Below are 26956 nucleotides of genomic sequence, written 5' to 3' on the forward strand. Positions count from 1 at the left end.
ATGGAGTAGGACTTGAAACACCCAGAGACTACCCAGCAAGCTACCCCCAGTATAGATGATGCTCAAGGCATGTTCCTAAGTGGTATGCCTAGAGATGACACTGGGGTGTGGTGTAAATAGATCACTGTAGGAAATATCTCATCAGGGTAATGAGTGGCCAGAGCAAGAGGGACAACACCGTGCTTTTATATGGTCAAATAGAAAATGTTTGTAACAACTGCCTCTGAACAGCCTCTTGTAATGAGGGAGATCCCAGTACGTGTTTGTTTGAAATTGGTATATGTTTCCTATTTGTAATGCAACCATATTGGAGTTAGAGCATTAGATGAAGGGCACTGTCAGACTGTTTACTCTTCACAACCCTGAATGCAATGCTGTAATTCAGAGTGAATAGCTTTTTGCTTACACCACTGCATCTTCACAGGCCCCTCATTCTATTGCAACACATTTCAGTGGTTAAAGTAGCCACGTAACTACATTGGCTACAGTGTTCTCCCCAGAATTTTTCTCCTGCCGGGTGGCATGAAAAAGTAGCCGGGTAAGGTTGGATTTCATGGAGGGGAGGGGGGGTTACTGGGAGGGGGGTATCAGCAAGGTGGAGTGAGGGCGACAACTGTGGAGGTCAGCACAGCTGAGTTGGGATTCCCTGCTGCTCTTCGGAGTGGTGAAGGGTGACCTTGGCAGGGCAGAAGTGGCAGGCCTGGCAGCCACCTAATTTAGCGCTTGGATTGCGGCCTAGTCCAGGGCAGCAGAGTGGAGGCTTCGTGGCCCTGGGTTGCTGCAGCGGGATTGTGTGAGGGGCCAAGGGGTCCACACAGACCTGTCTGGTGTCCTGGGCAGCGGTGATTAATGGAGGATCCGGCGGCAGCAGACACAGAAGAACTGGCAGAGGACGACAACCAGAGGGACCTGGTGCAAGGATTTCACCCAGTGGCGGCCTGGAGCAGTTCGGAGCAGTAGTGAGGTGGCAGCTCAGGTCCAGAGATGAGCTGGTAGACCGATCATGCCAGTGATGCTTCCTCGTCAGCGGTTCTGATTACAAGATCGGACGCAGCACGATCATCTGATGCCACTCGTGAGGTGATGTAGCAGCGCCAGGAGGATGTGGAGTAGCAACGGCAGGAGGATCCGGTGTAGCGCAGCATACGTATCCTATGTAGTGGTAGCAGGAGTAGGGGACACAACTTCCAGTTAGCAAGCCACATGGCCGGTGCCGGGGAAGTCTCTGAACACGTGACTTGGCCTGCTGACCACGTGGACCCAATCAACTGGTGGTCGGTAGCCCAGTGACTGCAAACCTGGGCACTGTGGGCATTCTGAAGTCCCTGCATCCTTCCCTGTAAACTAGGGGAGACAAAAAGCTGCCAAAAGAAAAAGTGAAGAAATAGAGCTCAGAGCACTGTGGCTACCGGCACCTTCTTGTTACTATGTAGAGGAAGAGGAAGCACTTCCCTCTCTCATCCCTGCGGGTTGCCGATGATGTGGAGGTCTGACTATACAGACGGGCAGTGCAGCTGAACTAGGGACGGCTATGCGAAGGGAGACCCGCTCTGTGCAAGCGAACGGGGAGCAGCACATATTAACGCAATGGCAGAGCAGTACTGTATGCATGCAGGCGGGGCTTTAACCACCCTGGTGGTATTGACGAGCTCAGCTCGTCCAGGAAAAACTTGCTGAAAGCGGTATTGACGAGCTGAGCTCGTCAATACTGCCAGGGAGATTTCTTGTGTCTCTGCCCCGCCGGCTGCACTTTTCCCTCATCAGAGGGATTCCCCAGGATGGCTGGATGCCTGTCAGCACGCTGTGGGTAGCGATCTGTGCTACCCACAGCGTGCAGAACTAGCATCCAGCCACCCTGGGGAATCCCTGTGCAGCCATCGGAGCAGAGAATGTGCTCAGCAGCGTGCGGGATTCCCCTTTTGTGCTGCGGGTGGCTGGTGCGGGGATCCCCTCTGTGGGGGGAGGGGGGGTGTCCCCTGCTGTGCTGCGGGTGGCTGGTGCGGGGATCCCCTCTGTGGGGGGGGGGGGGTGTCCCCTGCTGTGCTGCGGGTGGCTGGTGCGGGGATCCCCTCTGTGCGGCGGGGGGTGTCCCCTTTTGTGCTGGCTGGTAGTGGCCGGTACCGGCGGGGATCCTCTCTGTGGGAGGGGGGGGCATCCCCGTACTGTGCGTGCGGGTGACCCTGTAGTGTGTGTGGGGGGCGGGTATCCCCCCTATGGGGCTGGTCTTGGCCGGTCGGGGACACCCCCTTCTGTGCGGGGGGGGGGGGAGGTGGGTGTCCCCTTCTATGAGAGCTGTGGGTGGCCTCTCCCTCCTCCCTCTCTGTCCCCCGTGCCCCCCTCACCCTCGATCCTGTGTCTCCCCCCCCCCCCCCCCCCTCGAGTCTCCCCCCTGTCAGTCAGAAGCCCTGCTTTACTCACCTGAGGGCTTTCTCCTGCGCTGGCCGAGATGGACACCCTCCATCTCCATCGCCGAAGTCCCGGTCTCTGTAATTACAGTACGCGGCTTGGTGACGTCACCAAGCCGCGTACAGTAATTACAGAGAACACGAGACTTGGCGATGGAGGAGGAAGTGCGCCGCTTCCGCCGCAGGAGCAAGCCCTCAGGTGAGTAGTAGATCAGGGCTTCTGACAGGGGGGAGACACGGGACTGGGGGGGGGGGGCACGGGGGATCGGAAGGGATGGGGGGAAGAGGAGGGAGAGGCCACCCACAGCCCTCATAGATGGGGACACTCACCTCCCCCCCACCACAGAAGGGGGTGTCCCCGACCGACCATGACTAGCCCCCATAGAAGGGGATACCCCCCCCCCCCCCCACACACACACACACACAGAAGGGCCACCCAGCCACCTGCACGCACAGTATGGGGATTCTCCCCCCCCCCCCCCCCCACAGAGGGGATCCCCACCGGCCACTACCAGCCAGCACAGAAGGGGAGCCTCCCCACAGAAGGGACACCCGGCCAGAGTCAGGGAGCATCGGGGACAATGGGGGGGGGCAGAGGCACCCGCAAACCTGGCTCCCTAGACATATGACTCCCTACACCTGGCTGCACATCTGCCTCCTATACACCTGGCTGCACATCTGTCTCCTATATACACCTGGCTGCACATCTGTCTTCTATACACCTGGCAAACATCTTGCTCCCTATATACTGTACCTGGCAAAACATCTGGCTAAACTATTCCTGGCTAACTATACCTGGCTGCACATCTGGCTAACTATACCTGGCTATACATCTGGCTAACTATACCTGGCTATACATCTGGCTAACTACACCTGGCTGCACATCTGGCTAACTACACCTGGCTATACATCTGGCTAACTATACCTGGCTATACATCTGGCTATACATCTGGGTCTTATACTCACCATTGGCATGCTGATCCCTCGTCGCGTACCTCTGATAGCTTCCCCAGTGCCTTCTTCCATGTCCCTTGGCGGATTTTGCTTCTCCCATGGAGATCACATGTCCCCCGTCGATCGGCGTTGATGGAACCAGTGTCACACAGCATCATCAAAATCTCGCAGCAAACACTTTTTTTTTTTTTTTTTAAATTTAATTCAATACAATAACCTGTATTGAATTCAATATAAAAAAAAAGATTGCAAAAAAAAATTGGTTGAAAATTATGGGAAATTAATTGAACCACTTTTTTGCACGGAAATCCTGGGGAAATAGAACGCCAGGGTGGCTACTAGCACCCGGGGATTCAAAACAGCCGGGCAGCCCGCCCGCCCACCTAATTTAGCCCTTGGGAGAACACTGGGCTATTGATCTGCTCACATGATCTTTCCCTGTTCATCATTCAGCTGATGCAACTTATGAAATGGCTTTGTGTGCAAGTAAACAGGCAAACCCTGCATTTAATTCAGGCTGCTGTAGACTAGAAATTGCCAACAAAACTACTAATTACAAATTGCAGCTTCCAATCGGGCCAGTGAAAAGCACTTCATTCAGATTTTTACTGGCCCAGTTCCAAGTTGCCTGCAGTTTGTATTAAACCTGCATGCAAGCATTAGTTGCTGAGATTGTGCTCTATAGGTAATTCTGGTCAGGGCTGTGTAGTTGGTACAAAAATCTTCCGACTCCAGGTACCCAAAATGACTCTGACTCCCTAGTCTAATACCAGGGCTGTGTAATTTGTACAAAATTATTAGACTACTCAGTTTATGAAATCACTGACCCAAAATTGCTCCAACTCCGACTCCACAGCCCTGGTTATAGTAAGTGATGTGCTAATAATTTTGATTTTCTGTAGTATTTGTTTGGTCTGTTTCCACTTTTCAGCGCTTTGCTGATCGCCGGTGATCAGCAAAGCACTGCTGCTAATGTATCCCTATGGTACTATTCTCATTGCAGCAGATTGCGATTTGCATAGATTGCAGTGCTTTGGGGGCACTTGCGATGTGATTCTCATTCTATTGAATGGGAACCACAATGCAAATAGTGGCAAAATTGCGTATTGCGTTCCGAGTCTGAAATAGCCCTTAGTCTAGTACCTAGATTCTCAATGTGCGGTACACATACCCCAGGGGCTACTTCTGATGGTTCCAGGGTGTACTCTGGCTTGATATACTTAACTAAGAATAACCATTTTAGAGGTGTTTTTTTTTTTTTTTTTTTTTTTTTTGAAAATGATAAATCTTATTTAAACAACTCCAAATTAGTGTTTTAACTGATTAAAAGCAATAGTAAATGCTTGGAAATGGTTTAGAACCAATTATCATTACTATGATTAAATATTTATTTTTCAAGGGGTACTTGTGATAATGTTTACTATTCTGGGGGTACTTGGTGAGTGCAGGGTTTTAAAAGGGGTACATGCATACAACATATTGAGAAACACTAATCTAGTAATCCTACTTCCTATGAAAAGAGCCCTAGGGTCCGTTGATCTACCGCTATTCTTGTCCCGCCACTGTGCCTTAAAGCAACTCTAGCACCTTTTTAATGTAAAAATATCAGAAACCAACTTGCCCCCTAAGGAAGTTTCGTAAATAGGTGCTGCATGGGAAATTGTGTTAAATTAACTTTACTCCCCATGCTTCTAACAGAGCAAGCATCCATCTTGCCACAGTTTAGAGTGCCTGCAATGTTCCTCATGTCCCCGGCTGGAGCATGCAAGGAGATATCGTGTTCCTGACCACTGGTGCATGCAGTCATTGTCTTTATATCTCCCGTCTGGGACATGCTTGCACCAGCAGTCAGGGATACAATGGAAATCGTGGCTACTTTGAACTGCGGCATTGATGGCTCCAAGATGCATGCCCTGGTAGAGAGATGTCGGCTACGGAGCAGCCCATGCAGGCAAGTTAATTTTAACGCTGTATGAAACAGGCCTATAGGTGTCTGCCTACCATACTTGTTAAAGTAAACTAAGCAGCTCCTGGCTTCAAATAGCTGCAAGGGCTGCCATTGTTCAGAAGCTCAACCCCTGCTGTTTTACAACTAGCATTGTCCAGGCTAGGTGTGAAATTCAACTGTAACTGATGTTTTCTGTTTGAAGTACAATGGGGGTTTGTTTGTGGTCAGTTAAGTCAAAGGTGATTTCTTATCTGTGTTCCACAATCTCCTGCTCAGCGACCCGCAGGTCCTTGACGGACAAAGTGGCTATTTTAACCCTTAGATGTAAAAAAATGAGGTAAATTGAAAGTTTTTTTTTTTTTCTAATAATAAACCACATTTTTAGAATGCATTTTTAATTTGCTATAGAGCTGCCCTGGGTGTTAAAAATGATGCTCGGTTCACTTTAACTATTGCAGTAGATAAAGGGGTGTTGGGTGCCTAAGCATTTTCTTTATTACATGCTTGGAATAAGAACTGGCACTGTGGTGTAGTGCTAAGGTTTCTAGGTTAAATCTGGACCAGGACTCTAGCTGCATCAGTTTGTATGTTTTCTCTCCGTGTGTGTGTTTTTGGTTCTTGTGGTTACTCAGGTCCCCCACATACCCCAAAAAATATGTTCCGATTGTAGTCTAAGGCCAATATGTAAGGGTACAATTAACCTACTCCAATGACTGACTATTGTGTGGATTAGACTGAGCTGCTCTGAGAAACACTATGTACACTATTTAAAAGTGCTGTGGAAGATGTTAGTGCAATATAAATACACAAGCCTTTTATTAAAAATGTTGCTAATTCCTCAGCATGCTTAGGCCTGGTTCACATCTGCAAAATGAGCCAAAAGGATCCGGTCTCCGCTTCACCGGATCTGGATGGCTCAGTCCGTGGCTCGGTTCACATATGAAAACTGATCTGATCATTGATCGGATCCTTTTTCGTTCAGCAAAACATACCTAATTTTCTGCAGCAGCCGGCAGTAGAGGGTTCCTCCTCTTCCGCTGTGACTGCACAGCGCATCATGTGACTAGTCACATGACGCGGAACAAGACGGAAGCATCTACCGCCGGCTGCGACGGAAGATTAGGTGTGTGTATAAACCCTCCCTAGCCCATCCGCCCCACCTGCACCCTCCCGTCACTAGATTTGCATCGGCCCATGCCCCCATCCCCCATGGAACAGTCAGTTTCTTCACTAGTGTGAAGAAACGTTCCGTTTCCCATTGCCCCCAATGCTGCAGCATTTTTGTCCGGATCCGTTCCGCTAAACAGAACAGTCCGGAAAATTAGGGCCTTCAGAAGTTTTTAGGTCCGGGGACCAGAACATATCCGTACCAACGGATGCATGTGAATGGATCCATAGGTTAACATTGGATCCATTCACTTCCTTTCCGTTTGTACAGTATACGTTCCGGTTACGTTCCGGTAAAACACGGGCCTTACAACCAGGCATAGAATAAGACAAAACACAACACACAAGTGTGGACACAAGTGTCCAACCGCCAAAGATATTTTATTCTTTATTAAAATTTGAAGTCACATACACATGAATAAAGTACCTCAATTCTGATATGAAATGTTACATATAATCTGATATGTACATCAAAAGGACCAATTGTCCCCTAAAACTGCCAATAAGCCTCCAATTTCCTCAACCCACCTAATCATGAGGGGACCGTACCGCTGTTAATCCACTCCAATAATTGGTTCATCTCATAATCAAAGCAATAAACTCTTGTCCATCTGTCAAATGGTGAAACGGGGACACAGGGTGTACAACCACAATGGGATATTGATGAACTGTATCACCCCACAACAATGGATAACCATAACCCTGCAAAAAACCCTGCGCTGCCCCCCCCCCCCCCATCCCCCTGCAATCACAACAGCCACGTAACACATTCACTATAAAAGCCTGAGGTCGTCACCCCAGCAGTCAAAGTTGGTGTAAACTAAAGCTGGTAGTCATAGGTGGCATAAATTGAGTCTATAGGCTCTGAGATTATTTCAAAATCCTTTCCTCCGCTGATACTTGGAAGTTACTGTGACTATATAAATGCATAGTCTCATCAGATGATGTGAATAAAGTTCCAGATCAGTGTCCTAATACAGATACACCACTCCGAGAACTTGCTAAATGTGAAGTAATCAGATGCAATAATGAGGACTCAGATGTTTAAATCACTTATGCATATCGGTGTTCTCCCCAGAATTTTTTTTCCAGCCGGGTGGCATGAAAAATTAGCCGGGTGGGGCAAGATGAGAGAATGCAGGGCTGGTACTTCTGTAAGCAACTCTTCTTACAGCATAGGAGGAGGTGAGCCGATGACAGCCGGGTGCTCACCAAAACTAGCTGGCTAAAAGAGCCTGGGGAGAACACTGCATATACTCAATTTGTCCACAAGAACAACTTCTTATAGTAAAATCTGTTCCTTTTTTTTAGTTTTGAAAACCGTTCTTCTGGGGAAACAATGCTGAGATTAGCATATTGGAGATGATGCATAAGACCAGATATCTCTTGCGCATGTCCATATGGGGAACTAAATGTCACATCATCTAAACGTCATAAGTTGCAATAAGCGTGACAGCCCACTCCCATAAGCCATGCATAAACTGCGGTACACCCCTTTTATAGTTACCAACTCCTGAAGAACTGTAAATTGACAGCAGGGTTATTGTGATCCATTGTTGTGGGGTGATACAGTGGCACAGTTCATCAATATCCCATTGTGGTTCTACACCCAATCATGAGTTTATTGCTTTGATTAGGAGATGAACCAATTATTGGATTAACAGCGGTACAGTCCCCTCATGATTAGGTGGGTTGAGGCAATTGGAGGCTTATTGGCCTTTTAGGGGACAATTGATCCTTTTGATGAACTATTATTATTATTATTATTATTATTATTATTATTATTATTATTAACCTTTCATATCAGAATTAAGGTACTTTATTCATATGTTACTTCAAATAATTTTAATAACTGAGAATAATATCTTTGTCGGTTGAACGACATATACTGGTAGTGGTGGTTTGTCTTCTATTGTATTGACCAGTGCTAGTACCCGCCTATGTTGCATACGACTATATGTTTACAGGTTAACGTTGCAATTCTGATTTTCCCTGGATGCTATCAAAACAAAAAAATACGCCGCATGCAGTACCAAATCAAAATTGCAAATCGGAATTTGCATGTAGTGTGCAAGAGGCCTCTGAGATGGACAAACTCCCAGCATTCCCCAGCTGGCTGCAACCATTCCTGTATCTTATTGTCGTAAAAGTCGGTTGCATGTTCAAGCCTTGAGAGAACCACTCCTATGTCACCCATAGTCCTACCAGACATGTTATTTTTGATAACCGGTCTGATTCACACTTTATGCTGTTTGTCCACTAGCCAGTCTGTCAAACTAGACTGTTCAAGAATGCTATGATTTTCTATGTCCCTTTTTTATAGACCTATCCTGTTTGCTGGAGCAGTACTGTATATGATTTGTACAGATGCACTGGACTCATGTACACAACTTAAGGCTCAGTTAACAGTTATGTACCAATTTATGCTGGCATCCGGGCTGAGCTCGATCCTGCAGGGAGACCATGGGGAGTGAGCATTGTAGTCTCTATAGAGATGGGAAGAGGGATGTGGTGTGGTGTGCTGTGGAGCAATTTCCGATGGGCAGTGTAAGAGGTAGTGTTGGCGTTCGAATCGAGGTTTCCTAGTTTGGTCTGTCCACCAGTTTAGTGTGGTGTGCAGTGTAATTCGGGTTTCCAAATTCTGAAACCCAGATTCGAATGCCAATGCTAGTGAGGTAAACTGTATGCTCACCGCTGTCCTGAAGACCTGGCATGCCGGATCTGTAAGGGACTACAGGAAACACCTGTACATGCTATATCCTTAGATGAGATGGTTCCCTCGGCCAGGTTCTGGCTACTGTGTATATAAGGATTGGATGATCCATATCTTAAAAGCAGAGCCATCAGAGTATACAGTTGAAACTTGTATATTTATAGGATAAACGATATACTTTATGGCATACGTATGTAGTTAATTTGTATAATAGTTTGCCTTGAAGCTGCTTGAACTTTGTTTTATTATTTTCATGCTTTCCCTGAGCATTTACTTCTACATTTTTGGTTTGAGCAGTGGACTGGTCATTTCAGCTTCCCATGTGACTCTTTAAAGATCTGAGCCTGTTTCCTAACTATTATCTTTCACTTTGAATCCATTCTTGGCAGAAATGCTAATTAGCCATGTGTCCAAATAGCAATGCCAGAACCTGCCTCCTCCTGTTTTCTTTCTTTTGTGCATGGCAGGAGCTTGGTTAGGTGTGGCTAGTTCAGGAGGGCAGATTTAGAGCTTGCAATAAACGACCCCCCCCTCCTCTTACCTCATGTCCCCGGAGCACAGATCCTGTCATTCATTGCCTGCCAATGTTCAACACCAGACAGCCGGCTCTTGGCCGCACTTCAGATGGGTGTACAGCTGGGACCTGTTACACTTCGGCTGTTTGCCCTTCCAGTTATAAATAGCTCTTACCGCCAGCCTTCATCAGAATAGTCCCAGAAGTAATAAGCAGGTTAATTACTGTGGGAACACGGGCCGTTCGTGTAGTCTCCCTTCAACACCGCCTGCACTAAATTCTACAGCAGATAGCGCTAGCTGACTGCAGCTGTCGGATTACTGACTGAGCATCATCCTGTTTCTTAGAAAGCAGAATTCAATGGGGTTCTGTGATGCTGAGCATAATTTAAAGTATGATTTATAAACTGGATGAAGTATGTAAGAGTGTTTTTAATTGGATCTGTAATTTATCAGTTTTGAAATACAATTTGGCAGATGAAATGTAAATGTTAAGGTGCAGATTTATGAGTACACAGTATGAGAAATTTTCAATTGTCTTAACAGCCTTCCAGTCCCATGGATCAAATGGGAAAGATGCGACCCCAACCATATGGCTCCACTAATCCTTACAGCCAGCAGCCAGGACCTCAACAAGGGCACTCTGGTTACCCAGTGCAGCCTTATTCTTCACAGACTCCACAAAGATATCCAATGTCCATGCAGGGTCGGCCTCAAGGGACAATGAGCATGCAGTATGGACAACAGGTACAATTTTGTGTTTTTTTTTTTTTTTTTTTTTATGCCATAGCTCCATAGCCTCCCTTGTCTATATGGATGCCTCCATTTTCAATAGCCACATGCTGCAGGTGTTAAAATTCCTGCTCAACTATCCATTCTCCCTGTCCACCGCGAAGTAAGCCGGGTATGCGAGATGCATGTCGGGCGCTGTAGTTCATTGATGTGGTTACATCTCCTGGTCGAGAAATGTAACCACATCAATGTACTTTATATCCCGGCATGCATCGCAGCTGGTTTAGGTTTTTTTTTTTTTTTTTTTTTTCCCCCCAGATCTCTTTACATGGTAAGCAGAGTTCTGGCACATGAAGCATGCATTATTCATGGATTGCTAAGATTTTTTTTTTTTCTTTCCCTCTCCAGATTTCTTCATATGGTCAGCAGGGCCCAGGGTCTTACACTCAGCAAAGCCAGTCTCCATACTACAACCAACAAGGTCTCCACCCTCCACAGCAACAAACGCCACCACAGTCCCAGTATTCTCAGCAGCAGCCAGCTCCACAGTCTTACAGCCAACAGCAAGCAACTTCTTCTCAGCCACCCTCCAACCAGCCTGTGCAGCCCAGTTTCACCCAGCAGCAGCAGCAGCAGTCACCATCTCCTTCACCCTACACACAGCAACAGCAGCAGGGTCCCCCCTCTAGTTCACAAAGCCAGTCACCATATACCCAGCAAGCTGCTCAATATCCATCGTCTCAACAGCAAGGGTCATCCTATTCATCATCCCAGACACAGCAGGGGAATACCTATTCCCAGCAACGCTTCCCTCCACCACAGGTAAGAAAACCTAGTTCTTTTTGGTGGTTTTATTGTGTTTTGGTTTTGTAGTTTTTGATTTAGCACTATTCCCTTCTATGGTGGCATGCACAGATGACCGACATGGTCGCATAACATAAAGTTTGTAGACAAGGGATGTGTTGGTGACCAATAAAATGCACAGCAAGTTTATAAACCGAAAATGAACCCTTCCCTCGTGGGATTACAGTACCGGAGTGGGGAGGAAATTAAGGCTATTCCATAAGGTGTTTATATGGAGGGTGCCTTTTTAAATCTAATTATGCAAGAAGCAGAGCTAGGTCATAGCCTGAATGGCCTAGGTTATATTGTAGGTGGTTTATCAAAGGCAGGCTTTTTTTTTTTTTTTTTTTTTTTCTTTGGGGTATGCTGAAAAGTTTTAAGGATTGAAGAATGACTGATGTGTTTTTTTTAAGGAAATTTTAGAAAAGTGGAGCGTTTTTGTAAACGGGTGGTGATTTTTAGGGGAGAACTGAAAAGGTTTGTGTGTGTGGACAGCAGTGAGAGGATGTATAGTGGAGAAGAGATGTATAGTAGAGAATTTTGTAGGTTAAACTTGATGCACGTGCTGGTTTAGACTTAGTCGAGTTTGGCTATTGAGGACTGAGACTCTAGTGTGTTTTTGGAGCCCTGTCCCAAAATGATGCCTCCTAAAGATCCAGAGAGGCCAACTCCCAAATGCAGTATTCTCACCCTGGCCACCGGAAGCTGCTCTGTCGTGCATTGCTCCTTTTCCCCCTTCCATAGCAAGAGATGCATCTGTTTGACACTCAGCCCCAAGCTGCCACCTAAGAGTTTAAAGCTAGTTGTAAAGTTGCAACACATTATAATGCAACAAAAAAGTGGTAACGCACATTAACGCTGCGTTACCATTGCGTGAAGTAAAGCATACAGGGTCACACCCCTAAAAAACGTCATCACGTTGGCCTTTTGGAAAATTGTTGGCGGTGTGGAGAACCTGGAGGCGACTTGCTTCACATTCTATGGTCTTGCCCCAAAATTCAACATTATTGTGAGAGGGTCCATTTTTGGGTGGGAAGAATTTCTTCCATTTCGCTGCCTTTTACACCTGAAACTTTCCTCCATGATGTCCCCTTATCCTTTAAATCCTATAAACTATGCATACTTGTCCACTTGATTGATGCGGCTAAAGCAACCATTTCTTTCTCTGGAAATCCACAAATACCCCCCCCCCCCCCCACACACACACGATTAAGCAATGGTGGGAAAAGGTTCTCTTTATTGCCGAAATGGAAGAAATTGTTCTCACAGCACAAATGGGTCTGATCAATATGTTAAAACCTTGGCCCTATGGTATGATTTTAGAGATTCCCCAGAGTACAAAGTGTTTCCCAACACCTTGAACTTACAGGTTTCTGCCCTTATTCCTAAACTGTTAATCCTTACGCTACAATTGCTTAAGAGAATTTGTTTCGGCCTTTTTCTAAACCATATAATCTTGAATCTGCTTGTCATAATAATCTCCATTTTGAATTCTATACCCTGCAGATATTGAAAATATTGCACCTTTGTTTGTGTTATAAGCACAATAATATTTCTTGTATGTACCGAGTACTGCTTTTTTTTTTTTTTTTTTTTTTTTTTTTTTTTTGTGTGTGTGTGTGATCTCAATAAAAGCTTGAAAAGTTAACAAAGCATACAGGGTCAGTTACCATAACGCTACGCATTACAATGCGATGTGCACGCCCCATAGGCTTAGCATTGCAGTTCGGTAAGCTGAGTTATAAGTCTATAACGTGGCACTGCAGTGTCCCACTGTGAACCTAGCCCAAGTCCTGATCCCTGCGGGCAACCGTATTCTTACATGTGTCTCTAGAATTAGGAGTTTGATGTGGATCCTCTGGTTAACTAGCAGCCAGTGAACAACTTATCAAAGAGCAGAAGCATTTTAGTGACCAAGTTAAGTGTAAAATGTAGGGATGCTGGTTTGTTGACCACAGAACAGGATTTTGCAGTAGTTGAGGTAGAATAATTTTAGGGCATGCACTTGCATGTTTGTAGTGTTAAAGGGACACTTAAGTCAAACAAAAAAAATGAGTTTTACTCACCTAGGGCTTCCAATAGCCCCCTGCAGCTGTCCGGTGCCGTCGCCGTCTCCCTCCGATCCTCCTGGCCCCGCCAGCAGCCACTTCCTGTTTCGGTGACAGGAGCTGACAGGCTGGGGACGTGAGTGATTCTTCGCGTTCCCAGACACATTAGCACCCTCTATTCTGCTATATGGTATATGATATATGCTATAGCAGTATAGATGGTGCTATTGTGGCCAGGAACGCGAAGAATCACTCGCGTCCCCAGCCTGTCAGCTCCTGTCACCGAAACAGGAAGTGGCTGCTGGCGGGGCCAGGAGGATCGGAGGGAGACGGCGACGGCACCGGACAGCTGCAGGGGGCTATTGGAAGCCCTAGGTGAGTAAAACTCATTTTTTTTTGTTTGACTTAAGTGTCCCTTTAACCACTTTGTCCTCCTTGACGTATAAAAACGTCAGGGAGGACAGGCGCGCTCCCGCGGCCGATCGCGCGCGTGCACACGCACTCCTGGCCGCGGATTCGGTAGCCATGGAATCAATGTATCGGGCTATGGAGCCCGATCACTGATTCCTCTCCCCCGCTGAAAAAGCGACAGCTTCTCTCGGAAGCTTCACTCTTTCTGAAGCTGTGTCCCTCTAAGCGTACATTGTACGCTTAGAGTGACGTCATGTAAACAAACTCGAGATTGCCATCTTGTGGCCAAAAAGTAAAACTACAAGTAAATGTAATAAATTACAATACACAAATATTACCCCAAATAAAACACTTTTATATCCCACCCTCCCAAAAATGCCCACATAAAATGTTTAATTAAAAAAAACAAAACATTACTATAAAAAATAAAAAAATAAAAACACATAAATATTTACGTAAGGGTCTAAACTTTTTAAATATCTATGTAAAGATGAAATATTTCTCTCTATTTTTTTTTTTTATAAGCTTGTAAATAGTGATGTATGCAAAACGGAAAAAATGCTCTTATTTCCAAATAAAATATTGTCGCGATACATTGTGATAGGGACATAATTTAAATGGTGAAATAACCGTGACAAATGGGCAATTACAATACGTGGGTTTTAATTATGGAGGCATGTATTATTTTAAAACTATAATGGCCGAAAACTGACAATGAATGTTTTCATTTTTTTTCTTATTCTTCCTGTTAAAATGCATTTACAGTAAAGTGGCTCTTAGCAAAATGTACCCCCCAAAGAAAGCCTAATTGGTGGCGGAAAAACAAGATATAGATCAGTTCATTGTGATAAGTAGTGGTAAAGTTATAGGCTAATGAATGGGAGGCGAACATTGCTCGGATGCATAAGCTGAAAACGACTGATTTTTTGAAGATTTTGGTGCAGACTCCACAGCCCTGATGGAAACCGTGGAAAATGATCAGTTCTGCTTTATTCATGTTGAGTTGTAGTAAGCAAGAGATTATAAAAGCAGGTACAGCAGAAAGGGGAACTCAAAATTAGAGGGAATTAAGTTCGGGAGTCAATGAGGTAGAGTTGTATATTGACTGCAAATAATTAAAGCCAAATTAACTTCCTGATACTGTGTTTTGAATGGAGAAAAGATGGGCTAAGTAGCTCGAAGGTTCCCCTACAGAGGTTGTGTAGAGGAGATGTGGTTCAAATATGTCAGTGAAATAGTCCAGAAAGTGAATGCCATTTGCTCCTCCAAAAACGTAACTGTGGGTTTAGGGCCTGTTTCCACTATTGCGAATTCGCATGCGTTTTTCGCATGCGAATTTGCATAGCCAATACAAGTGGATGGGACTGTTTCCACTTGTCAGGATTCCTTTGCATTTTTCTGAGCAGAAAAAAATCTGCACGGCAGAGCCATCAGAATTCGCATACCAGTATGCGAATCACATACAATGTATTTAATAGGGAATTTGCATGCGGTTTTGGTATGCAAATTTTCATGCGCATTTGCATGGAATCAATGGGAAAGCACACAGGCACTGCCATGGTTAAATCCGCATACATCGTCATCCATGCGAATTCGCATAAAAATTTGCAAACAGCATGCGCAATTCGCATCCGCATGCAAATGTTTACCGCGGCGATTCGCACCGCACAAGTTGAAACGGGCCCTGAGTGTTGTCCAACCAAACTTAGAAGACCAAGGAGATCGATGGTCTTTGGATGTAGCTGTTACATCGTTGGCTTCTGTGGAAAGTGCTGCTTCTGTGGAGTGGTTGGAGCAGAAGCCAGACTGGAGTTGACCAAACGGGGACTTTGAAAGAGACTCTATGTCCCCCTGGGTGGGTACCTTCCTTGGGAGGGGGGAGCCTTGGTGGTCCCAATTGGGCTTTCCCCATCCCTGTAGCTGCAGGCAATCCAGCCCTGGCTCCCCCAAAGCCTCCTGCTATCCTCCCTCGACAAGGCTTGATGTATTTACCTTCCCTGGCTCCAGCGGGTGGCACTGTTGCAGCTCTCGGCACGGAAATAGGTGTTTCCGTGGGATTCCAGTTGGGTCCACTCTACTGCGCAGGTGTCTTACGCCTGCACAGTAGAGCGGACCCCACTGGAATTGGCTACTTCCGTCTATTTCTGAGACCAGAGCGGCGCCTGCGCAGAAGCTGGAAAGGTAAATATTTACGTACTCTCCGTTTCTGGACCCTCAGTAAGACCACCGTGGGACAAAGGAGGATGGGGGAAGCCTCGATAGGATCCAGGGGCATACAATTTTTTATGTATGCATGTATGTATGTGTATATGTAATTTTTTTTTTTTTTTTATAGATTCTCTTTAAGAGAAATTACTAGCTAAAACCATATGAAGAATGTTGTTCCAGTAATCAGGATGTGAAGGGAGAACAGAAATGGGCAGTAGTTGGGGTTTTATTCTTCTGCATGCCTTTTTTATTTAAAGAGAATCTGTACTCTAAATTTTTTACAGCAAAAAGCATACCATTCTATTCATTATGTTCTCCTGGGCCCCTTTGTGCTGTTTCTGCCACTTTCTGCTGCAAACCTGGCTTGTAATTGCTAGTTTTAGGCAGTGTTTACAAACAAACTAGCCAGCTTGTGATAGGCTCACATAAGCAGAGTGTGTGAGTCATACAGAGACTGCAGGGGGCCTAGAGGGGGGGGGGGGGGTGTATAGCTTCTACCAATCACAAGCAGCCCTGCACATTCAACACATTCCAGCCTTAGCCCGACTGTGCGGACAGAAGAAAACAGATTAGATCAAATAACAGAGATAACACAGCCACTGTGCAATTAGGAAAAGCTGCAGTAATGCTGGGTACACACTATGAGATTTTCTGGTCGATTTACTGTCAGATCAATTATTTCCAACATGTTCGATTTGCTTTTCGGTCGATTTCCAAGCATTTTTCGATCGATTTCCGTGCACTTTAACCAGTTCACCCCCAAGGGTTTTTATCCTAATGGACCAGAGCAATTTTCAGTTGTCAGTGCTCCTCCCTTTTATTCCCTAATAACTTTATTACTACTTATCACAATAAAATGATCTATACCCCGTTTTTTCCGCCACCAATTAGGCTTTCTGTGGATAGTACATTTTGCTAAGAATTTTTTTTATTCTAAATACATTTTAATGAGAAAAACAGAAAAAAAAGAAGAAAAAATCATTTTCTCAGTTTTCAGCCATTATAGTTTTAAAATTAAACATTCTCCTGTGGATAAAACAAACACGTTTTTATTTGCCCAGTTGTCCCGATTATTAAACAGTTTAAATTATGTCCCTATCACAATGTATGGCGACAGTATATTATTTTGAAATAGAAGTGTTATTTTTCTGTTCTTTTTTTTTTTTTTTTTCTGGCCATAATTACAAGCCCCTATGTAATAAATTAAAATTAATTTCCCCCCATAAAATATAGAATAAAAAAAGCGGAGTCCCTAAGGCAACTTTTTTTTTGGGGGGGGGGGGGGGGGGTGGTAGTGTAATTTTATTGATGTGTATATACTTGAAAATTCATGTATTTTGTAGGTGTAATATACTTTTTGGCCACAAGACGTTATAGGAAGTGTTCACTTTTTTTTTTTTTTTTTTTTTTTTTTTTTTACTATACTTGATTTAATTGTTACGTTTCCTGTTTTTGTGAATGGACGTAGCTGCTGTTCGCGGTCACGTCCATTCACTCCAGGCACTGCGATTGGGTAGAGGACCGTTCGGTCTTCTTCCCCAATCACCCAGCACGGGATCCCGACGGGAACAGCGGCGGTAGCGGCGCGCACACGGCGGTAGCAGCGGCGGGAATGCGCGACGTATTAAAACGTCATGTTGCCGTTTAATAGCGGTAAGCATGACGTTTTAATACGATAGGATGCCGTTAAATGGTTAATAGGAAATAGATCGGAAAATGCTCGGAAAACTATCGGAAAGCAAATCGAACATGTTGGAAATAATCGATCTGACAGTAAATCGACCAGTAAATCTGTGTGTACCCAGCATAAGACAGAGCACATTAGAACAGGCAAAGGAACTTATAGGATAGAAGAACTAAGGCTGAAAATTTTGATACAGAGTCTCTTTGAGTATGTATGCTTTAGGGCCTTTACACACTGAAAATCGCACTACTTTTATAGTTTGCTAGCGTGTGTTTTGCCACCATCGTGGGTTTGATTGCAGTGTGATTATGATTCCCTATGAGGGGGGAAAAGCCGCAGGAAGGTGTGTTTTTTTTTTTTTTTTTGGTTTTTTTTTTTTGTGTTGTTTTTTTATGGGAGATTGCTAAACAAATTGCATAGAACTGTGCTTGCTATGCAATTTGCATGCACCCTATCTGTTTAACCCAATTGCAAATGCAGGAAAAATGCAGCAAAGCACTACATTTGTGATAAGGGGTTGAGCAACAGAAAAGGGGATGGTATTGAATTTGTTCTAGTTTCAAACCACTTTACAAAACCTAATGTGACATGCTGAGGCTCAAATCTGTCGAGGGTAGAACTGAAAAATCTGTGTGGTGACAGTTGGCCAATGAAATGCAAATCTATTGATGCAGCTTTATACCACATTTTTATGGGAGATTATGTAGCTTGAAAATGGACCTGTTGAATCTCATCTCTGCTTTGTTTGGTCTATATTTCAAGCTGCTAAGTACATAATTTGCTACCAAATCTGCCAGGGATGGTCAGTAACCTGCAGAGAAGCCAAAAAGATGCTAATAGTTTTGTTTAGTGTGCAGAATTAATTGGTAGGCTGGAATTAGGCCAGTTGAAAGGCCGGTCCTGCATTGCATTCCTACCACGTGATCACCATTAAGGGGCCCATACAACTACCGATTTTCCCGCCGATATACAGCCGTTTCAATCAGTGATCGAAATGGCTGTGAAATCGCCGTGCACACCGCTGACAGAACGATCGATTTCCGTCCGAAAACAATCATTCACGTCGACCCATCCATGCAGAAGATTTTTCTCGGTCGCCGGCGGCTCTGGAGTGCGTCGTTAGCGGCGTTCTAATGCCTGACGACCGACGCAATCCAAACGTGTGTCCAGGAGCACCCACACCAGGCTCAAAGATTTCAATGAGGCGTGCCCAAATCCTCACCCTTGTACCGAAGGGTCCACAGATCAGACTTCCACAAAGATAGGCACCGCACTCCAGAAGTATTTATCAGCTCTTATGCTTTATTGCATGAAAAAGTGACAGGCAGCGACAGCCCGCTGTTTCAACCCATATGGCCTTTATCAAGTTGCCAAAGTGTCATATACACAAACCTTAATCAAACACCGTTTATATACCCCCTGTTCCGCCCCTAAGGCGGAACCCCCAAGTGATATGCAGATAGGGAAGGTAGCGCGGACCTGATGGGGAACTTAGGATACATTCAAATCCTCCAATCAAATCATATGCCAAACGCACACCTACCAGGTATCCAATCCCATAGGGGAACCGCTGGTGTCCTTCCATTGGCTCAATAGACAGTAATGCTCGCATCACGCTCCCAGCACTTCCGCAATCTAAGCGGAAATACGTCATCGCCGGTCATGTGATCCAACCACATGACCGGGCACTGGAGCCTATCATCTGCGCTGAACGTCCCGGCCAATAGAAGCAGCCAGCCTCGGCTCTAAACAGTAGGAGGCGTGTGTAGTAAAGGGGATGCGCTCACAGCCAATCACGGCAGCGCCATCACCTAGCAACCATAAACCTAAATAAAACCACGCCATACTCACAACTGCAGCCGAGTTAAAGGTACCTCCATGTGGATAGGATGTTTCACACTCACACTTCCCTCTGCATCTGTAAAAGTTAAAAAACAAATACAATACATAAGTAACCTATAAATACAGATATGATAAAAAGCGCAAGCAGCAGAGACCAACACCTTATTATTCAATAATGTTAAATACAGAAGCTTAGATCATATTCTTTATTTAAACCTGCTGGTCCAGTGGCATTTAATCTTTTGATCCACCCCGCCTCCCTGCGTAGTAATTCCTTCTGTCTATTGCCCCCTTTCCATGTATGGGGCACCCCATCAATTGCCATAACACGTAACTGGGAAACATTATGGTTACATCTCGTAAAGTGCTCTGCAACAGTATGCTCAGCCGATTTACCCCTGATAGTGGATTTATGTGAAGAGATGCGGTCCTTTAAACGTTGTGTTGTCATCCCAACATAAACAAACCCACAGGGACACTTAAGAAGATAAATAACATGACTGGAATCGCATGTATAATGATTGCGAATTTCATATGTGGTCCCTGTGGTGGGATGACAAAACTGCCTACCCCTGATCACACTACCACACATGTGGCAAGATAAGCAAGGATACATCCCTCTGTTATTAGGAAGTTTACCCGGTACATCACTCTTTTTAGGCCGCAACTTATCACGCAATGTTGGTGCCCGGCGAAACGACATAAGCGGGGGATATCTCAACTCAGGTACCCTTGGGAAACCATCCCGCAGGATATTCCAATGGCGACGAATACAGCGTGCGATCACATCGCTGCATGTATTGTAAGTCGATATGAAGGGTAAACGAGGTATGTTCACCCTCCTATGTAGTAACCTCTTCCTCTGTTCACAAGGATTCGGGTAACCCCGTACTCTAAATTTCTCCGTCAGTTCCCGCCTACGTTGAGCTGATGTATCGGGATCACTTACAATTCTCTCGATTCTTTTAACCTGACTAGATGGAATACTAAGTTTGGTACCCACAGGATGGAAACTCTGAAAATGCAAGACAGAGTTCCGATCCGTTGGTTTTGTATATAGATCTGTAACTATCTGAGAACCCTCTCTTTTTATCCAAACATCCAAAAAAGAAACCTGAATTGGATCAGCGTGAGTTGTAAATCGGATGTATGGACACTGTTCATGGACATCTTCGACAAAGGCATGTAGGCTCTCACGTGACCCCCTCCACACGCAAAACACATCATCTAAATACCTCCACCAGCATAATGCATGCCGGCGGAACATGGGATTGAGATATACAAATGTCTCCTCATATAAGCCCATATAGAGGTTAGCGTAGGAGGGGGCCAAGTTCGAGCCCATAGCAGTGCCCTGCCGCTGTCCATAAAATTTGTCCTTAAATGAAAAGTAATTGTACTTCAAAACAATTTCAAGAAGTCTGATCAAAAATTTCCGCTGAGCAACTGTGCAGTCAGTCTGCATCATCAAAAACCAATCGATTGCCTCTACACCTCCATCATGAGGGACGACCGACCGACGCAATACAGCGGTAATACATTACCTGCTCCTGCCGGCGCGTGTCCCCTAGTCTTCTTCTCCGCTTCGGGCTCCAGAGCCACACAGAACTTCCTGTCCCGGCAGGAAGTTTAAACAGTAGAGCGCCCTCTACTGTTTAAACTTCCCCTGGACAGGAAGTTCAGTAGCCGGAGCGGAGAAGACAGCGGGGACTCGCGCCAGCCGGAACAGGTAATGTATGCGGGGGGGGGGGGGGGGGAGGGACAGCAGTGGCAGCTCCACAGATTGTGATCGGTTTCAGGCTGAAATCTATTCACAATCTGTTTGCAGTAAAGGTGGCCATACGATCCCTCTCTGATCAGATTCGATCAGAGAGGGATCGATCTGTTGGCCGAATCTGATGGCAAATCTAACAGTGTATGGTCACCTTTATTTTTATGATGGCTTGTGCATGCCTCTGCTGCAAACCTCACAAGTTGAGCTAGTCTCACATGCTACATGACCCTTCGCTTTTACAGGTGTCCCCCCTGATGTTGCATAAAGATCTGGCACGCAGGCTGTATTTCCTTCCTTACCCCACTCGTTAGAAACTGCTCAACTGATTGTTGTGCCACTGTTCCTCCCTCCCCTCAGTAGAAAGATGCATCCCTTGTCCGTACCCATGGGATGTGCATATATACACTGCTAATACTCGCAGTGTTGCCTAATGGGATAGAGCTTGATCCTGATGGGTGAAACTGACTAGCTTTAAAGCGGTACACGATCTGGTTATATATGTTCATAGGGCATTCTCTGTAAAGGCTGTGCTCACCCCACCCGGAGCAGATAGTGCCGTGTTCTCTCCGATGGTGCATTGTGGTTCCCTTCGAGTGCGGATCGTGTGTGCGTGTGTCTTTCTCTCGATTCCCTTCCCCCCCCCCCCCCTAGGTTTTTATGGGAGAACCCATCCACCTGTCCCAAAACAAATTGTGCAGGTGCAACTCAGTTCCCACTTGTACAAGTGTGAATGGATCCTACTGATGACATAGGATCTGTTCTGTTAAAAAGAAATCTAAAATGTTGATTGCTGTATACATCCAACGGCCCATTCTTCATGTCTCCTTGGGCCCCTCATATTCTCCTTCTAACAATACATACTGTAATTTGGTATCACCTTTGCTTTGGCATGGGCACCCACTGCTACCTTAGTAATGCAATTTGGAAGGTTCAAAGTCTTGCTCCCATTGGCAAATAGGAGAGTTGCCTTTATGGGAGGAGCTTCTATTTATCTTTGGCTTTGAAAGTAATATCTCTTTAGAGAGAGGATTAGTATTACACATTTTCTCAAAGGGCCTTTTATGTAGTTGGGAAGTAACTCGGAGGAATTGAACTGTCCCTGTTCACTGCTTGCCCTCCACCCGTCCACTAGTAAAGCATGTTGATGGGGAAGCCACCATGTGTTTTCTCTATAGGTGTATATTAATGGTGTTTGGCCTTAAAGGAGTTATCTGGCAATTGTAAGCAAAATAAGTGCTACTTACCCGGGGCTTCGTCCATCCCCCAAGCTCCCAGCATGTTCCTTGCTGCAGCTCCGCCGTCTGCAGTAGTTCTGCGCCTGCTCAGTCGGCCGGACGTCCTCGCCGGGGACTGGGAGGCGGGAGCTGCAGCGAGGGACATGCTGGGAGCTTGGGGCTGGACGAAGCCCCGGGTAAGTTGCGCTTATTTTGCTTATAAATGCCTGATAACTCCTTTAGAGGAACTGTTGCAAAAATCTTAAAATTTAAAACGCATACAAATAAGTACATTTCTCCCAGAGTAAAATAAGCCATAAATTACTTTTCCTATGTTGCTGTCACGTACAGTAGGTAGTAGATCTGTCATTACTGACAGATTTTGGACTAGCCCATCTTCTTATAGGGGGGTTCTCATGGTTTTATTTATTTTTAAAAACACTTAATGAATGGTAGTTTCTCCGTCCAACTGCCAAAATAGTGTGCAGCGAACAGGGAGGCTGGCCAGCATCTTCGTATAAATAATTTTCAGGGAATGTCTTTATAAGGAATAAAGGCCATGCTAAGAATCTCCCATGGACAGATGGACTAACCCAAAACCTGTCGGTAATGTCAGAATTCTACCACCTACTGTAAGTGACAGCAACATAGGAGAAAAGTAATTTATGGCTCATTTTACTCTGGGAGAAATGTACTAATTTGTATGCGTTTTAAATTAAGATTTTCGTGACCGTTCCTCTTTAAGCATAATGGTTTTTATGCCTTGTAAAATTGCATAATTTTAGACAGTAGCAGTAAAGGGCATTGATGGTTACAGTGTTAGTTACATAGTTAGTTTGATTAAAAAAAAAGACATCCATTCATCAAGTCCAACCAGAAAAAAAACTAAAATAATAAAAAAAAATCTTGAACCTGCACATATCCCAGTTGATCCAGGGGAAGTCAAAATACCTTACAAGGCCTGGGCCAATTAAGGCAGCCATACACTGGTCGATGTGCCATCAGATCGACCAGCTGACAGATCCCTATCTGATCGAATCTGATCAGAGAGGGATCGTATGGCTGCCTTTCCTGCAAACAGATTGTGAATCGATTTCAGCCTGAAACCGATCACAATCTGTTGTGGTGGTGCTGCCGCCGCTCCCCCCGCCGGTATACATTACCTGAGGCTGGCTCCCGGGCGTGATGTCCCCGTCATGTGGCACCTCCGGCTCCGGCATCCGCATAGAACTTAAGCTATCACACCAGTGACAGCGGAAGTTCAAATAGAGCGCCCTCTAGTTGTACTTCCGCTGTCACTGGCATGACAGCGGAAGTTATACGAGGATGCCAGAGGTGCCATGACGGGAGCAGTGACGGACGGGATGCCCGGGAGCCAGCCTCAGGTAATGTATACCTGATCGGATCGGCCGCCGCTAGCGACGCGCTCCCTACCCGCGGGCGATCGAGGGTAATTTCCCGCACGGCGCGATCGACGGACCGATCCGATTTCGGGAGGAAATCGGATCGGCGGGTGCGTGTTGCGCGAACGATTGGCAGCAGATTCGATCCCAGTGATCGAATCTGCTGTCGAAACTGCCGCAAATCGGGCCAGTGTATGGCCACCTTTAGCCTTAAAAGGGAAAATTCGGTCCCAACTCCAGATGGCAGTCAGATAAATCCCTGGATCAACTCTTCTGGGACTTGCCTAATTATAGCCGTGGATGCCCTTTAATGCAAGAAAAGCGTCCAAGCCCTCTTTAAATGCAGATATATAGTTTGCCATAAGAGGGAACTGCAGCCTTCTTAAATATTCAGTTATGCCTGTTCAAGGGTGTTTAAAATTAGAAACTGTATAAAAGAGTCTGAAGCCTTAAAAATTACCACTTTATTTCAGAATGCTCTTTAGCCTTAAGAGCAAAGATGATTTGCTGCATTCCTGTGGTCATACACTGACTTTTACTCGTGATTCAAATGAGGTTTAATTACAGCAGGTGTGCGCCGGGGGATGAAAGGGTTATTTACCCATAAATCAGCGTTCTCCCTGCGCTCTAAAAGCGGTCCATGTATCCACCTTCCGGCATAAAGGAGGAAGTGACTGCAGCGTAGCTTGGACACGACTAATAGGACGCTTGGAGCGCACGGAGGACGCTGATTTATGGATAAACAGCCCTTTTATCCCCTGCCGCACACCCAGGGCTGTGGAGTCGGTACAAAAATCAACCGACTCCTCGACTCCGACCCCTCTAATTTGCATATTACTATCCTGTTGATTGAAAGTATGTAACATGAAATTTGTCTCTTAACTGCCAACGCTTTGGAATTTTAAAAGACAACTGAAGTGAGGATATGTAGACTGCCATATTTATTCCCTTTAGTTACGAGTTAACATTCATTATCCTTGCCATGTTGTCTCCTAGGCTAGATACGTAGGATTTCAATTGGGCGAAATATAGGAAGTGTGACTTGGGGATACTGTATAACGCTCTCAGTTCTAGGAAGTTATAAAAACTTTTTTCTTTTCATCCTTCTCAGGTATCCTTTCATTCGTAGTCACCAAACCAAATTTTAACGTATCAAATTATTTGATTTCATGAGCAATAAAATCAACTGTACTGCCGCAGTTGATTTATGTACATTTGCATAAATCAGAATACACGCAGAATTATTTCCATCTCATTGACCATCTCTATTAGTGACACGGCTACACATCAGGCTTTATTCTTACAGCATAGACGTTATTTAGTGTATATATGAGATTCCTCTGTACACATCATATATACAGTCACAATCAGATGTGTATATCTGACTTTAAGAATACGGGGACTGCTTTATTGAAGCAGCACAAGTAACTAATTTTGATTGGTTTATTTCATTTTGTGGACTAAGCACAGCTATTACTGTATGTATAAATTATTTATAATAACTATTATCTGAGAAATAGAACATTTTATCATATTTTCTATTTTAATTAGTTTAAATTCATTCGGAGTCGGTGCATTTTTTTTCCCGACTCCAGGCACCCAAAATTGCTCCGACTCCACAGAACTGCACACACCTGCTGTAATTAAACCTCATTTGAATCACGAGTAATTACTCGTGACTGAGGTCGGAGAGCATCCCTGCTTCAGACTCTTAAGGTGGGTATACATGTCAGATAAAAGTCTTTGGAAAATGAAAGATCACAGACCAATTTTACCCCCTTCCATGTAGTATGAGAGCCATACTCCACACAGTCTTTTCTATGGAGCTGAACTCTACATCAGAAAAAAATCTTTGCAAGATGCTGCACACAAAGATGCTGTACAGACACAAAAGATCAGTATCTGCAAAAGATCTGTTCCTGCCAAAAATCCATTCCTGCAAATTGCAATGATAGTCTATGAGGTCTGCAGATCATCATACACACATGATTTAACTGACATTCATCTGCAGATCAAGCAATCATCCGCAGATCTGAAAATCCATCTTGGTGGATCTGATCTGCAGATGAATGTCAGTTAAATCATGTGTGTATGATGATCTGCAGATCTCAAAGACTATCATTGCAATTTGCAGGAATGGATCTTTGGCAGATACAGATCTTTTGCAGATACTGCTCTTTTGTGTCTGTACAGCATCTGTGTGTGCAGCATCCTGCAAAGATTTCTGTCTGATGGGGAGTTCAGTTCCATAGAATAGCACGTGTAGGTATGGCTCTCATACTACATGGAAGGGGGTAAAATTGGTCTGTGATCTTTCATTTTCCAAAGACTATAGTCTGATGTGTGCATGCACCTTAAGTCTATGATCTCTGCAGATCTCATACACACCTTGTTTAACGGACAATTATCTGCAGATCAGATCCACCAGGATGGATCTTCAGATCGGCAGATAATTGTCTGATCTGCAGATGAATGTCCGTTAAACAAGGTGTGTATGAGATCTGCAGATATTATAGACTATGCATGCATTTTGCTGGAACGGATCTTTTGCAGATACTGATCTTTTGAATGTGTACAGCATCTTGCAAAGGTTTTTATCTGATGGGGAGTTCAGCTCCATAGAATAGACTGTGTAGAGTATGGCTCTTATACTACATGGAAGGGGGTAAAATTGGTCTGTGGTCTGTCATTTTCCAAAGACTTTTATCATCTGATGTGTGTACCCACCTTTAGTCTTTTCGAATTCCTAACTTTGAATTCTTAACCCATTTGCGTTCCGTCGTTTTTTACTTGAGAAATGTTCACCTCCCATTCATTAGCCTATAACTTTATCACTACTTATCACAATGAACTGATCTATATCTTGTTTTTTCCGCCACCAATTAGGCTTTCTTTGGGGGTACATTTTGCTAAGAGCCACTTTACTGTAAATGTATTTTAACAGGAAGAATAAGAAAAAAATTGAAAAAATTCATTATTTCTCAGTTTTCAGCCATTATAGTTTTAAAATAATACATGCCTCACGTATTGTATTTGCCCATATGTCCCAGTTATTACACCGTTAAAATTATGTCCCTATCACAATGTATGGCGACAA

General features: G+C 44.8%; 1 protein-coding gene across 2 annotated transcripts in view; it reads left to right on the top strand.

The window, feature by feature from the left end:
• Nucleotides 1-26956, top strand: part of ARID1A (AT-rich interaction domain 1A) — an 82521-nt gene that overhangs the window by 19142 nt on the left and 36423 nt on the right. For both annotated transcript variants that reach the window (XM_068269234.1, XM_068269235.1), the window contains exons 2-3: nucleotides 10247-10447; nucleotides 10841-11254. In XM_068269234.1, the coding sequence (XP_068125335.1) occupies nucleotides 10247-10447; nucleotides 10841-11254 (615 nt within the window). The remainder of the gene's footprint in view (nucleotides 1-10246; nucleotides 10448-10840; nucleotides 11255-26956) is intronic.

This window comes from Hyperolius riggenbachi, chromosome 2 (genome assembly GCF_040937935.1).
Source record: "Hyperolius riggenbachi isolate aHypRig1 chromosome 2, aHypRig1.pri, whole genome shotgun sequence".
Lineage (NCBI taxonomy): Eukaryota > Metazoa > Chordata > Amphibia > Anura > Hyperoliidae > Hyperolius > Hyperolius riggenbachi.